This window comes from Lichenostomus cassidix, chromosome 3 (assembly GCF_008360975.1).
Source record: "Lichenostomus cassidix isolate B80296 chromosome 3, HeHo_3.0, whole genome shotgun sequence".
In the NCBI taxonomy this organism is placed as follows: Eukaryota; Metazoa; Chordata; class Aves; order Passeriformes; family Meliphagidae; genus Lichenostomus; species Lichenostomus cassidix.
The window spans coordinates 24,679,293-24,695,267 of NC_139483.1; the positions used below are offsets into that span (position 1 = coordinate 24,679,293).

At 41.7% G+C, this 15,975-nt stretch overlaps 2 protein-coding genes across 6 annotated transcripts in view; one reads left to right on the forward strand and one right to left on the reverse strand.

Annotated features, from left to right (window-relative positions):
- THADA (THADA armadillo repeat containing) overlaps nucleotides 1-15,975 on the reverse strand; it is a 217,139-nt gene that overhangs the window by 151,672 nt on the left and 49,492 nt on the right. Inside the window, exon 4 of one of the 3 annotated variants that reach the window (XM_085054961.1) lies at nucleotides 6,134-6,267. The gene's annotated coding sequence lies outside the window, so the exon portion shown is untranslated. Of the gene's footprint in view, nucleotides 1-237; nucleotides 577-816; nucleotides 936-6,133; nucleotides 6,268-15,975 lie in introns of those variants that run through there. The other 2 variants (XM_085054962.1, XM_085054963.1) reach the window with 2 other exon arrangements.
- Nucleotides 7,609-15,975, forward strand: part of PLEKHH2 (pleckstrin homology, MyTH4 and FERM domain containing H2) — a 56,008-nt gene continuing 47,641 nt past the window's right edge. For all 3 annotated transcript variants that reach the window (XM_085054965.1, XM_085054966.1, XM_085054967.1), the window contains exons 1-2: nucleotides 7,609-7,736; nucleotides 11,955-12,084. In XM_085054965.1, the coding sequence (XP_084911091.1) occupies nucleotides 7,657-7,736; nucleotides 11,955-12,084 (210 nt within the window). In that variant the 5' untranslated portion in view covers nucleotides 7,609-7,656. The remainder of the gene's footprint in view (nucleotides 7,737-11,954; nucleotides 12,085-15,975) is intronic.

A 15,975-nucleotide genomic window follows, 5' to 3' on the forward strand; every position in this document is an offset into this window, starting at 1 on the left:
CACCACAAAACTTCCATTGTTTAGTGTTACTGTTCAAAACTCATTCAACTTGTATTAATGTCAAGTAAGAACTGTGCAGCAAACCAAACTGCTTTGCTGTTATGGATGTTACAAATAGCAAATTCTTTCTTGAATGGCAATTGCGATTTAATATGCACTACAGTTTCACTGACTTAAAAGCTTGTTATCATGAACAGCTGAGGTCGGAAGGGGCCTTTGGAGGTCATTTGGACCAACCTCCTGCTAAAGTTGTGCCACCTGGAGCCAGCTACCCAGGCTCATATCCAGATCTTTCCAATGTTTTCAAGGATGGAGACTCTCCAGCCTCTCTGGACCACCTGTGCTCGGGCATCTTCATTCCGGGTGCCTCTGACAGAGACCCTCCCGTGCTTCAGTCTGTACCCACGGCCTCCTGTCCTACCAGCGGGTCCCACGGGAAAAAGCCTGGCTACATCTCGTCTGCGCCTCCTCCCACATATCCCTATACTCAGGTAAGCTCTCCAGACCCATTACCGCACCAAGGCGGCCGCGCTCAGCACCGCCGGGCGGTCACGGACACCCCAGAGCCTGACCGCCCGCACCCCAGAGCCTGCCGCCTCCGGGCCCCGCTGCCCCCGCTGCCCCGAGCCCTGCCTGCCCCAACAACCCCGGGCCAGGCCGGGCCACGCCGCCTCAGGCACCGCCCGGGCCTCCCGCGCCCCGGCGGCACCGCGGGCCCGGAGCACGGCGGCGCCCGCCGGGGCAGCGGCTGCAAGCAGAGCGCCACGGCAGCGAGGCCGGGCAGCAAGCAGCGAACGCCGCCCGCCCGGCGCTTACCCGAGCGGAGTCTCCCGAGCCGCGGCGCCGCGTCCCTTCCCGTGCCCTTGCCCCGCCCCACCACGTGCCGCCCGCCGCCAACCGCGCCGCTCCCCGCCCGGCCGGCCCGGCCCCGCAGCGCTCGGAGCGTCCGGACAGCCGCTGCTCATCGGCCTGAGGCGGCGTGGGGGGGGCTGCAGCCAGTGCTGGCTCTCCTTGGCAAATTCTTGTCCGAACGAAAAGGTGAACCAACGCGAGTGACTGAATCACTCAATCGGTTAGGCTGGAAAAGCCCTGTGAGAGCATCGCATCCAGCCTGTGACCGATCACCACCATGTCAGCAGACCAGGGCACTGAATGCCACGTCCAGTCTTTCCTTAAACGCCGCCAGGGACGGTGGCTCCACCACCTCCCTGAGCAGCCCAATGTCTAACCACCCTTCCTGTAAAGAAATTTTTCCTATGTCCAACCTAAAGTTCCCCCAGAACAGCTTGAGGCCGTGTTCTCTTTTCCTGTCTTTGGCTGCCTGGTTTCAGGGTTAACTCCCATCCGGCTACAGCCTCTTTCAGGCACTTGTAGAGGGTGAAAACCTCACCTCCGAGTCTCCCTTTTCTCCTGAGTAAACAACCTTGTCTCCCTCAGCCACTCCTCATAGGATATGTGCCCCAGACCCTTCACCAGTTCTGTTGCCCTTCTCCAGACTCACTCCAGAGGCACTGGCCTTTGTAAGGCACGACTACCTTTCCTTATTTTAAATGCACTCTCGGCTTTGGGAAAAAATGGTGGTAACTTTGATGTATCCCATGATGGCCTTAGCTAGTGTTTCTCGCTGAGTAGTTACTGTCCCTCCTCAGTTCCTGAATGTCCTCTGCAGGTTTAAATGGATGCTGTGTCTTTCAGAGACAAATCCTAACTAATCTGTCAGGTACCCTTGCCCCACACACTGGCAGGTTGGCTTCCCTCCAGAGCCAACTACATTTCAGAGCCAGAGGAAGCAAACGCTAGTGTGCATTCAACACAAATCAAGCTATTATAGCCACAAATCCTTTTTCTAAGGAGCAGAAAGAGACTTGACTAAACACTTCACAAAAATCCAATAAACTTAATTTGAAAAGTGCACTCCATTTGTTTCCTCATAACCATATCTCTTGATCTTTTCCAACAGTGCCTAGTTTGCCACCACTTCCACATTTTGTAAAATTGTAAAATTATGAGCCAAACTCAACAATTTTTTATATACAAACATTTATACATTAGCATATTTTCAAGCATCTGAAGAGAGCCTTCAAGAAAGATGGGAGGAGACTATTTACAAGAGCATGTAGCAACAGAACAAGGGGAATGGATTCAAACTAAAAGAGAATAGGTTTAAATTAGATGTTAGGAAGAAATTCTTCCCTGTGAGGGTGGAAAGGCACTATAACAGGTTGCCCAGAGAAACTGTAAATGCCTCATCCCTGGAAGTGTTCAAGGAGAGGTTGGATGGAGCTCTGAGCAACCTGGTCTAGTGAAAGGTGTTCTTGCCCATGGCAGGAAGGTGGAATAAGATGATCTTTAAGGTCCCTTCCAACCCAAACCATTCTATAATTCTGTTTTTTAGCCAGAGAAGATTTATTTTTAAGTTTTCAACATCCATGTTCTGTGCCTTTCACAATCCTCCCAGGTCCCAAGTGAATATAATGTACGTAACAAGTACATAATTTGCAAGTGTTAGATTATCACATGGGGACAGCCTTTCCTGAGTCTGTGAGCTGCATCTAGCAAAGGAGGAATCTTGCACTCTTTGTGAAAATAGTTATTGCAAATGTGACTGTCATAAAATGCTAGCTCAACATAGCAGTCAAATATTTAACAGCAACAACATTTAGGTAAGGAAAAGGTGGAAAATATAACAAAGCACAGTCCTTGCCAATTGACTTTCACCCAACAGTGATTTTCGTAACAATTTAAAGCAGGTAGAGGCCATTAGGATGTGCTCAGGACTTTCAACAAACTTCTGGATCCCTCTTTAACACTGAAGTTGCTCAGTGCCTTCTGACTTCTGACATGCTAATGACCAAAGAAATTGAGAAAAGGTTTAACCACATACAAACATAATGAAAATAATTTGAATTTTTCACTGTTGCTTTATTGAATTTTCCCTCTGTTTTGCATTCAGCCATTTCTAAGAAACTGATGCAGTTATTTGGGACTACCTGTCCCAGTGAGCTACTCTAAATGCTGGATTATCTTCAGCTTAAAGAGAGACTGAATGCTCTTAAGCGATTTAACTTTCCAGACAAATCAGACAATTATCCTCATCCTCACTTAGTGCAAGCAAAGTCTCCAGCTCCTTCAGCCCAGTTCAATACCTCCCTATTTTACATTCAGTGTGATCTTCTCTACAGACTGGCCAATTTCAGGAAACCTTTCCAAAATTCCAGCTCTGTGTATTCCAGCTCATTTTCTGTAACACTATTTCCAGCAACTTTCCCCTTTCCAAAAGAGCTTTACTCTTCCCAAGTTTTTCCAGTTAGGAAGTCAGTGCCAGGGAGCTATCAGGTAACGCCAGAAAAATCCCCATTCCGTAGTGCGATGAAAGCAAAGAGGCATCTAAAGAAATGAAATGATAACATGCAACACCCACACATGTCAGTTGCTCTGTTCTCTAAGAGCACCAAGTGTCCAGTGCTCAAAATACCTTACTCAGAGAGCTAGCTCACGCACCACCACTCGCCAAGCAGGGGTTATGAGGCCTTAACTACCTTTAAAAGGTAAGTCACTCTGTTTTCATAATTTCTGATCTGCTGGTAAGGAACAACAGACCCTTGAACTACTGGTGCTCTGGCTGTGCTATGCTCTGCTGTGTGCCAGAGGTCTTGCCAGAGACCAAAAAAGCCTCATAGCAGTAAAAATTGATAGGAAGAGAATAAAACCAACCAAGAAAGCACCATTATGTCACTGCATAAATACACCTACACCTTGAACACTGCATGCAGAATGTGGTAGGACTGCCAGAGCTGTGAGGTAAGGTATGAAGAATGGCCAAAGGTAGAGAGGGGCATCTCTCTGTGAAACCATTAAAGTTAATTGGTAACTTCACTCTGAAAGAGAAAATTGAATATGACAGAAGTTTCTAAGAATATTTTCCATTGTTCCTGCAAAACTTCAGGGGTATCAAGTGAAACAAGCCAGTGGCATGTCCAAAACTAAATGCGTTATTTAAACCACAGAGATCATCATCATTGAATGTTTTGGATCTTGAAAAAAATAATTCGTTCAAATGCAACTGGACTAAATCATGTGAGACAAAAAAACCAACAAAAATTTCAAACCACAACACTTCTGGCTCACAAAGTCCCTGAACCCCTAGTGACTGGGAGAGTGTTCTGGGGTAATGACACTTCCCTGGGCACTGTCTGAGGACAACAGTTAAGTGACTGGGTACCAGGCTGGCTGACCAGGTACAGCCATTTTTACTGGGATTTCTCAACATATTTCTGCAATTCATCAGGTTTTTTCCTAAGCACTGGGTTTACAATCACAGGCTTTACAGTTTTGACAAATCAACATCCACCAGTGAAAATTCTTCTCAAAGGAGATAATCTAACCCACACTGTTAAAAACTTTAAAGTTTAAGCTCTACATTCTTTTCTTCTTGACCTATGCTTGTGCCAGTAAGAGAGTGTTATAGTGTATGTTTCTTTCAGTTGGAGATGATGATACCATTATTTGAAAACTCTCCGAAATTGATTATTTGGAGCAATATATAATTTTACCACACCGTGGCGCCAGATAATTAAAAAGAGGTTGAGCTGTTAAACGGAAGCCAGGGACCTTCTCATAAACTGTCGTTTTCTTAAGTAGAAAAAGCCTTTATTAGTAACTGAGGTAACTCCAGATTCTTCCATTTAAAGGTACCAAAGCACAAATACTAGGGGCTATTTAGATAAAACGCTATTTTTCTGTCACTGAAAGACAAATCATAGCCTTGGAACACCAGCATTTTAAGTCATCTCATAATAATAATAATTGAACAGGAATGATCTTTCTACCTTCCTCTCCTCGACTTAAACAATACCTTGAAAGTCTTCTGTCAAGAAAGATCAAGACGCTTTTAAATTAATTTGACTACCACCTGAAAATGAGCTACTTATTTAGATCACAGTTTTGTATTTGCAACTAGTATAAAAGATTGGAACTTTCTTCTCTATCACAAGTCTCGAATATATATGTCATTCTTTCAAAGAATCCACTCAAAAACAAAGTTGCAGAAAACGCTGTATGATCTAAGATTTTGGAAACACAAGATGTTTCCTGGTATATATCTCCAACTGTAGGCACACATACCAATCTGAAATACCTGAACTTAAATGGTTGCAATATTTATCTATGTGAGAAAGAGCCAGAAAAAGCTCCTTTTCTCATGATGGGGTAAGGTCCTGGTCCAGCATGTTGGAATGATGTTCTACATACACAGGAAAGTCTCATAAACCCAAAATTTTACATTCTAGTTGCAGATTTGATGACAACTTGATCACCTCTGGAATGAAGCTAGTGGCATTTTTTGGATTAGCTTCCACACTCCAGAGTGGATGTTTTGCAATACAGTGTTCATAATACTTTTTAACAAATGAGGTTATTGTTTAACAAGACAACCAGGAACTTAGAACTTATTTTCTTGCATTTGGTCAATTACAGACAGTAAAAACCCTGCAACATCTTCAGCCCACATGGAGGCTAATATCTAGAATTCCCATTATAGAGAGATATATTTCATAATGTTCTGACTTTAGTTCACTTCTGCAGGGAGCCAGCTCTCAAATGATCACTCCAAAGTGCAAATACCTGGTCTTGCAGTTTGCTTGTAGAGTGTACTGTGAATCAGTTTGTTGCATTTTCATGCTCATACTTTCATGAATATGTGCAGATTTATTACTTCTTGCATGTAACTTTCATCAGCAACAACAGTAAGGAGGAAGAACTCTCTTCCTGAGCCTGTGCTTACATATACAATAGTTTTCTGTGTACCTGGAAGATTTATGGCTTTCCCCCTCGCTTTCTATTTACAAAACAAAGTTTTATGTAGTAATTTTGTATTTTGTTCTATGCATCCCCATTGTTCTGCTGGTAATTCTATTCCCTTCAGTAACGGAACCCAGATTCTAGCCACCTCTACATACTTCACAGCTAAGGGCAGTTGAGAGAAAATCCTGAAAATCCATATTCCTTCTTCCAGAATATTTTTTTCAAGCCTCTTTATGTGTCAGTATAGAGAGCTCCGTGCCTGTAGATTATTTTTATTACTTGAGGGCAGTGAAAATGTCAATCCACCAAACAAACTGACAGAAACACTCACTGAGTGAGCAGGCTTTGCTCTCCCTCTTGTGGTCCAAGCACGTCATTCCTGCAGCCTCCACTAGCTCTGTCACTGAATTCAAAGGCTTTCCGCACACTTGGGAGTATCCAGAGAGAGAGAGCGTGTAACTATTCCTGGACACAATATGGACAAAGTTTTCATTAAATGCCAATGCTAAATCATTTTGTATAGCTCTCATTAGGAACCAAATGATGATTTTGATTCTTTTGGCTAAATTCTGTAATCCAAATAAAGTTTTTTTTCCAACTTATGTGTTTTTAATGGAGCTTGAACACTCCAGACAGGAGGTCTCAGGTTGAAAACAATGCACTTCTCGCTATATCACTAATCATGTTTTTAACACTCTTTTCAGCGACCACTGTTTAAAAAACACATGAAGCACTTAGGAAAGTACCAGCAAATGAAACAGTTTCAGTGAAGTTGTTTGGATACTCTAAGGTCACTGCAAGCGAGTGGAAAATTGGAGCGTGTACTGAACTGAATAGGAAAAAATGAAATTGTGTGTATAACCAGATGGGGAATATTTGAGCTTCTAAGACCTTTTTTATTTTTTTTTTCAAAAGAAAAAACTGTGCTTTAAATGACTCACAGATGAACGTGAAAAGACAGTTTACTCTGCACACCTACATTATAAATAACCACCAGAGGAATGGCGCAGTGTGGTTTGCTTATGCACGAGAAGAGTCTGTGAAACATTCTGCCTTCATAAATCATAATCCAAACAAAATATAACCCTTAAATCTCAGTCCAAATCAACATGTGTATGAGAAAGATTCCTCTACATGCCAGACAACATACTATTTCCAAATACTTTGTAATTCTTCGGACTGTCTTTTAGAAGAGACAGAGACGGCTGGTTACCTGAAATGTACTTTCAGCTCTTTTCAGCCGTAGGGGAGCAAGAGCCTGCTGCCAGCGCGACTCCGCAGCACATGCACCTGCTGCTTGATCCCGGCTGGAACTCAAACACAGAGTGCTGTTACCTGTCGGACAGGGCAGCTCAGCGAGACCCGTTTAGCCTGTAATGTCCCCAGCATTGCCCCGGGCACCGCACGGTTCCAACCCTCCGCTTTGGATCTTTCACAAGACGTGTAATTTAAATTACTGTAAGCTCCAGTGTCGGAGCCGAGGAACTGCAGAGCAAGCGGATGTTTCTTCCTAACATCGTCTCCGAAACTAAGGGAAAGAATCCCTAATTCACAAAGGAACATTAGTAACTGATATGGGAAAGCGGTACTGGCAGGCCGTCCCTTGCTGGGACCCCTCCGTCAGCCCTCCAGCCACCTCCTTTGCCCTCCGCCAGGCCGGAGAGCACGGGCAGGCGGCAGCCCCGGAGCGCACATGGCCAGCCCGGCAAGGGCCCCCGGCCCCGAGGCGCTCCTCCCGCCGGCTCCCGGGGCCGCAGAGCCGCGCAAGCCCCGCCCGGGTGCCCCGCCGGGGGCGGCCCCGCCGCTCAGTGGCCGCCTCGGCCGTCGCTCAGGCTGCCGCGCCGCTCGCCCGGGATGGTGGGCCGGGCGCCGAGGGGCGCGGGCAGCGCCCACAGCCCGGACGGCGCCCGGCGCGGCGAGCCACGGCTGGCCAGGTTTGACCTCCCTTTCCTTGCCCCCTTCCCTCTCTTGGCGAGCGGGGCCGCGCCCGGCTCGGCTCCCGGCCCTTGCCGGCGGGGTGTCGCTCCCCGAGGCGGGACAGCCGGCGCGGTGCCCCCGGGTGACACGGCGGGCGGCGGGTGGCGGAGCGTGGTGCTGTGTCAGGTCACCGCGGGCTGTCGGGGCACGGCAGGACCCCGGGCTGTCCCCAGGCGGTGTCTCCGCGGCTGGGCACCGGCGTGCCTGAGGTCCCGTAAGGTCCCGTAAGCTCCAGGCTTCTCGTCCCGTTGGCAGTGCTGCTGCCGCATCCCTGCCGTGCCCCCAAAAACAGAGGAGCGAGAAGAACAGGACTCCCAAACAAACGTGCAAAATTGCGGTACTTTTCAGAAAACTACGCGGCCAGCTTTCAGAATTTAAAACAATTAAGCATTGGTACGTAGTGTGGTGTCACACTGCGACTTAAAAATTGCTGTCATCAGGAAAGGGATACAAAATGATCTTGTGTGCTTTAACCTTGTTTGCTGCACCCATTTGACCCTGGGATGCCGAGCAGGCAGTGATGAGCTGGGGAGGGGCAGCCTGGCCCCTGAAATCAGGGGGCTGGAGGGGGTCTGTGCCCGGGGCTGGAGGGGGTGAGCATCGACTGCCTGTGTTGCTGCACGGGAACCTCATCAATACCTGGGAAGCAGGAGAAAAAGCGACAGTAAATCCAATTTTGAAGGAAGTTTTAAATAGCTCAGGCAACAGTTTGAGCATAGAATTATGCAAAATGAGTCAAATGGAAAATAAAGTTACCAGTGTTTGGAGGTGAGTAAGGGCTTTGGCCAGCAACAAACCTGAGAATGACTTCCTTGATTCCTAAACAGGTCCACTTTGTGTCTCATCATTTCCCTTCTCCAGTCCAATCCTTATGGCACCAAAAATATTTATAAGTGCTGAGTTTGGGTGAAAAGATGGAAGAAAGGGACTTGAAATTCAAGAGGTAGGGTCCAAATGCATTTGGGCATGGGTAAACATTTTAGAATGGTGAAGGGAATCCACTATTGTACTTGCACAAACCCACGCCTGTTGAAACAGAACTTAGCAAGCTCTCTCCAGCAGAGAAAGGACATCCAGAACATATGGACAGAATATGAAACATTTAGTTAAACACTGCATTTTGTTAAAAACAGAGGAAAACAGACAGTGTGATAAGGAATATGTAAATTTTTTAACATGCTTCAAAAAACTAGAACATTGTTCCCTTCCCTCTGAAATCTATTTTGATAATTTCCAAGCAGACGGCAAAGAAAAGGAAATTATATCAATCCCTTTGGGGAGAATGTGACATTCTGACTCCTTGAAGCCTAGAAAGAGGTTTATAAACTTAAAAAGATGAATTTAATCTTTCCAGACTTGTCAAACTTGTCTCAATTAATTTTTGATGACATAATTAGAACTTAAGGCTTTAATGTGCGCTTTTTTAGTTTACTTTTCAAAAGATTTAATTTTTCAAGACTCGGGGGAAACAGAGGGCTTTGCGGTGGGAACTGGAGCAGGAAGAAGGGGCGGACTCTGTGTAGGTTTGAGTGCTGATTCAGAGTGCTCTATTAAGCCAAGAGAAGATGAACTCATTTTTATCCTCCCTTGGGGAATCAGACAAGAAACAGGAAGTCATTGATTCTAAGTAAGATCATTCACTCTGCAATTGTAAACAGTGTATTACATGCCTGTAAATATTTCCAGAACCCAATGGCTTGTTGGAAAATACGAAGTAAATTAATACAACCTCTAGCAAACAACCCACAATAAAAAGAGTTATTTTCAATTTTTTTATCCATAATGTTTATGCAGAGGAATATTAATGAGTTTGGACATTGAGAAACTACTTGGCTGGACACACTGTTCACTGCCAGAAATCCATCTAGTCAAATGTTTTGTCTGTTGAAAGACAAACATTTTTAACTCCACCCTGTAATATTGTGCCCTACCAAAAAGCAGAAATTCTTTCATTACATGAACCGTTTCTGTTTTCGTGCCACAAACGCTAAGATATCCCACTGTTAACCAGATGTTGGCCTCGTCCATTTCTGTCTTATGTAGCTGCAATTAGTTAAAAAGGAAAAATCTAAGAAATCCTAGTCTAATAGTATATTGCCACTCCTTGTTACTTAGGAGAGCAGAATCCAGCTCAATCTGCAGTTGGAACTGTTTCTTCCCTCTAAAGTAGGAGAAGCTGCTGCTTGGAAGTGCCACCTTCCCCCCTTGAATGGGGGGGATTCTGCATAAGGAGAGAGGAATATGGATTAGGGACAAGACAACAGTGAGCAACTTAGTTTCTTTACAGTCCAGGAATTTTCTGCTTAGCTTAAAAGATGGGAGAGAATGGCAAAAGACACCAGAGGTGTCTAGGTCATCTAGGAGGACTGCAGTTGTAATGCTTGTGTTTAGAATGTGGGTGTTGCAGGATCGGCTTTGGAAACTATTTTAATAGCATACTTAAATTTTAGTGATTCCATGGGGATTCCTGAGTGGGACATTCCTGAATAAGGATAGTTGTAACCTCTGGCTTAGCAGCTTGAATCGTAGCCTGCTGGACTGAAAAGAAGAAAGAGCAAAAAATGAAGCAGTTATCTTCAGACAAGTGATTGTGGTGAAAACTTACAAACCTGAGTTTTTCTTTCCTAGTTTTCCTTCCAAGTTAAGGTATGGAATGAAAGAAACAAGGAATTTAGGATTTGAGAAAGGAAGGAAGGTTTTTAGACAGAGTTTTTCACCTGTTTAATGATAATGAAGTTGAGAATCATGTGAGACATGGGAAATTTAGAAGAGAAATAGAAAATATTATAGTGGCAAAGAAAAGTGAAGGACATTTTTGGGACCCTGCTCATGACTTTCATTTGTCCTGTGGTGCTTTTCGTTTTTTCTTCCTGTTGTCAAAAACAATGAAAAAGATAAATTTGTAGGTCTTTCACCTCCAACTGAGGGCTCTCAAGTGGGGCATCTTCTGATGCAGGGAGCAAGGGAAGTGCTTGAAGCCAGGCTTCTGGAAGCCTGGCATAGTCATGGGAGGAAGCTCTCAGTGGTGTCACTTACTCATCCATGCTAACTGTGTCAGGACTTGCAGTGTGGAAATCTGTATTATCCATAATCTCCCTGTGTCAGCCTCCTTCATCACACTGAAAACAGTGGCTACTTGCCTTTCCTTGTCAGCAGCCTCGCACTGAATGGTGTTTTTTACGTGTTTGTCATTTCTGAGATAAATTGGGTACTTAGGGTCTATTCAGGCTTTATTTTCAAAGCCAAACCTAAGTGTCCAGAAGCCTGCAAAGGCCAGGACTTTACTTAGCAAGGGAACTTCTTGGACTGAATGGTTACATTAAGCTGTCCACTTACTCTTTATTAAACTGTCTACAAACACTTGGAATACAACGGAGCCCAGTCCTGCTTACACACAGATGATTTTCTTGGCTTCTCAGACTCAAACCATGATGAGCCAGCTCTCATCCTGAATAATTTTTCCAGCAATGCTTGTCCAGAAGGGCATTGAAATTAATTTCCAGAAGGCACAAGCAGTTAAATGTGGATAAAAGCATGGATTTGAGACTGAAACATGCCTGAACCAGGGTGTCCTGAGATCTGCAACAGCTAATGCAAAAGGATTGTTTTTCATGTAGGGGGGTCCATTAGGACTTTACATTTGGAATCAGAAACTCCCCCTTCCATGTCATTAAGGATATTGAATTTTAAAGGCAATTTGATTAAGCAGAAGAATTTTAAAAAATCTTTAAAAGAGTGGTCTGCCAAACATTAAACTTGCATAAAACCAAATGTGCTACTAACTCACAGGCAGTTACACCTTACAAGGCATTTGGTAAGCAAAAGCTCAGTTCCCTAGAAGCCTCTCCTGAAACAAGAAAGGATATATGCAGTAACTGAAGATTAATTTGTGCAATGTGTCTCTTTTTATCAAGGAAAAATAGTTGCAGCCATAGAATAATCAAAGAAAATACAATAAACCTAAATATCAACACAGACTTCAGAATTTGATAGTTATGATAAGAGCCTCTGTAAACTAACTTAGTTTTACTAAGTTTTATGAAACTGTACTTGTATAAAATTTGGGGGCATTCTTGAGATTTATATAAAAAAGGTTAGTATGCATATTAAAATAAAATCAGACATTAAACACAGACTGAATTTGACATGGGGATTTTTTCCCTTTCTTTTTCCAGCATAAATATGGCTGAACTTTCAGAGCCAGAAGGTACTGTAAACTGGAAGGAAAGATGTTTAACTTTGGAGTCACAGTTAATGAAATTTCGTCTCCAGGCAAGCAAGATCAGAGAATTGTTAGCAGAAAAGGTAGGTCTCATGGGATGAATTTTAATGATGTATAAATTATTTTATTTTATTATAGGGGCCGATCACATGTCATGGTTTGAGATTACAAGTACTGAAACTTTTTTAGAAGGGTAAAAATTGTATTTTACAACAAAATATATGGAAAACATGTATGTTTTAATGCTGTGAAAGAATTTAACATGTCAGAATTGCCAGCAAGAAATGATCATTTTCAAGTAAGAGCACACTGGCAACTCTTCTGCAGAGAAAAATATGTACCCAGTAAACACTTTTACAACACTGAAGTTAATATTTAACACATTTATTAAGTATTTGAGATGTGATTTAAGACACAGAAATCGTCACAGAGAAAATCCAGAAGTATTATTTCCCCCAGTATTCCTAAATTTATCATATAATTCACCAGACTTCATTTTCCTATAAGAAGACAACTCCAACTATGGCTCATCATCTGAGTCTCTGGATCCAGAAAATTGATTGGTATTGTAGCATTTAATTTGAAAAACATTGCTTAAATATTTATTTTTCAGTAGAGAAATATTTCACTTGGCATATTCAAATATGTCTATCCCAATAGTCTCTTGTAATTGAGCCCATATTTATATATGAGCCCCACCATTTTATTTACTTGGTAACATTCTGACAGAACAAGGCAATTAAAAGAGTACAAGAGAAAATGTCTTAGAGATTTATTGGAACTATGTCATCATTAAAACTCACTTCAATGAATTTTTAATTCAAAAGTTTTATAGTAGTAATGCTTCTATGAGCTAAATTTTCCATCAATTGCTCCCCCCTAAAGAAAAAATTTAGATAATCTGATTGTATGTATGTGAAAATACTTCTACTTTTTACATGTAAGTTAATGCTTCTCTTCTGTAGATTTATCCATTCTCCCTTTGAAGCCATAAATACATTTAATCTCCACATTTAGTTTTCTATGAATCATTCCTATTTTACAGTGTTTTGGTGGGGGCAAGAGCTAAATAGTATTAAATCAGGAAGAAGCAGATATTTTTGTATTTACAAAGAACCCTGGATGATATACAAAGTTCCATATGTGTTCCAGTTTTTCCTAATAATGCTTAACATTGTTTTCTTTGACAGCTAAATTAAAATTAACAATTGAGTATGTTGGAGTATCATGGAGATGAAATTCTATCTCAATTCTATCTTACTCTATCTTAATTCCAGGATCTTACTTGGAGTCATTTAGATTTCTAAGTTATGTATCATCTATTATTTTATTGACTGTCCACTAAATCTTTTAAGGACCTACTTGTAAATCTTGCTTGTCAGAAAGCTTCTCTTATCCTGAGAACAAAATACCACCAAAAGCTTTGTCGCTTCACTGCCCTGTGTCTGTTACCAAATTCCTCCCTTGCACAGCAGTGAGCCCTCAACAGATCTCTGCAGATTTCCCCTGATAGCTGCTGGTCACTGGAGGAAGTAGGCAATAATGTACTATTTTTATTGAGCCAGATTTTAATTCATGGGGAGGACATTCCCTCTTGCCCATGGCTTATTGTTTCCTTGAAACACTCAAAATAATTATAATAACCAGGCCCTCCCTTCAGCCTTAGTGATCCCCTCAAAACTTCATTAGTTTTGTAAGCAAGCAGCCCTCTTTAAGGGCCACTGTAACTCTTTCTTTACCTATAATACTTATCCACATGCACCCTAATTTTGCGGTTATATTTTCTACTAATTTGCTTGCTACAGACAGCCGACTTAGAGCTCAGTAGTTGGTTCAGCTATGTCATCCAGTTCTTGACTGAATAAAATTTGGCAATTTATTACTGTTCAGTTTATCTATTCATGGCCTTAACTGTTCTATGGTGGCACCAAACCTCAATTTGAGATGGAAAAGAAATGGAATAAAGAAATTTAGTATTTGCTGTATTAGACTTCTTTCCATTAAGTAGGCATGAAAATTTACAGCAATATAAAATAACTTTTAATTAAGAACTTGCTTAATAATACCAAATTCCACTGAAATGGCATTTTTACAGTTAGTACTCCAAATAGTTCTGCTTTGGCATAACTAAAAATATTGCTGTTAGAAAGCATTGTAGTTGAAAACTCTTAACTAAGTTTCCTAATCCTGCAACTTTTCTGTATGGCAAACTCTCATTGAAGAGGTATTGCAGAATATTAGGTTGTGGAAGAACAATGGGCTGTGCAAAAGCCATCCTTTGAAATTTCACTTAAAAATTAAAAAAAAAATAGAAAAGGAAAACTGCTTGTGTCTTTCATTATAGTTAGCAAGGCAAGTTATTATCACCAGTCTTGGAGGAGAATATCTATCAAAGAGTACAATCCTGGCTGCTGTAACATTTGGCAGATCATTGGATGCTTACACAGTCAGAGCTGTTAGATCAGAGATATCTATTCTTTCTCTTTACCCCATCTGGATCATTGCATTTTGGGATGGAAGTCAAGTGGCTAAACACTGGACATTACTTTCCTGGCAACTTTCCAGCAGCCGTAACTACCAAGTTTTATGCGGCTGCTGCTGATTATAGCTTTGGCAACCAAAAAAGTTAAGATTCATGAACAGCACTTCCCAAATCTATCTGAGTTTAAAAAAAAAATGTAGAAATTTAAATTCTTTCTATTTGACTTTTCAGTTTGTTCATTTACAGTTTGCATTTACAGGCTCTTGACTGCTAGAAACATCCTGTTAAATTAATAGCAATGTATGCATATCATATAATTTCAAATACTGACATTTAAAAAAAAACCCCAAACAAACCGAATAAGAGGGATAAAATCACAAATCTTCAGCATTGTACCTGAAATAAAATACTCAAAGGCAAATTACTCTCTCTCATCTCTGAGAAGTATGACTCTGAAGTAGATAAAAAAACTTCAGAATTTGTCATGTTACTGCCCTCTTGTTTTAGTTTTCCTTATCCATGTTTACAGGAGTTATACATGGGAGAAACGTTTTTTGGTGAAGACCACAGGTCCAACAAGTATTCAGTTGGAATGATTTGACATAATACTTTCCATAGCAGAGCGCTAGCAGGCTTCATGAAAAATTATCCTTCTCCTTACTTTGTCACTTTGACTTTTAATATGAATCTTTCACTCATAAACTGGAATTCAGTTGGGACATGTATCAAAGTCTGGTCCCAACTTAATAAAATTAGGTCATATTCATCTGCAAATTTAGCAATTTTGCACAGTTTAAAAGCAACCATATAAAAATAAGCACTAAAAAATTTGTATGTATTTCTGAGTTGGTTTTGTTTGCCAAGAAACCTAGTAGTTCTTTTTTCACATTTTAATTTTTGAAATTATACAGACAATTCTCAGTATTTGTTAAAGGAAAGATAAACTCACACTAGTTTGAAATTGAGCTGCATGGAATTCTTCAAAAAACAATTTCCCGAAAAATTTATTTGGGAAAAAAGTAAAGTGAGTAATGAAGACCCAATTGGCCAGTAGTTGATGGTCATCCAGATACTAATGACAAAAGAATAGTATAGCTGAGGTCAGCCTTTATAGGTACTGTCTCAATTGGTTACCTGTTACAGGATGAAATAAATTGTAAAAAATCAGAAATAATTCTCACTTTACTTTGATTAGCACAGGCCTTTATTTGTGGTTTTGTTTACAATCATCTCTATGCTGTGAAATGTGTATTAAAACATTGAACAATAGCAGCAGACAGTGTTCCACTTCAGAACAGCAACAAAATCACAGTACTGCGGAGTGACAGACATAAAACCCTGTGGGTATTATACTATGTAATTGTTGTAGAAAACAGTGTAAGAATGATACTGTGACAAAAACAGGGAGAATTGATGGCAATTCTCCAGCCTTCCCCCTCTGCCTGTGTTTGAGAGGTATCTCTTCAAGACAGTGTATCAGGGAAAGGAGTTA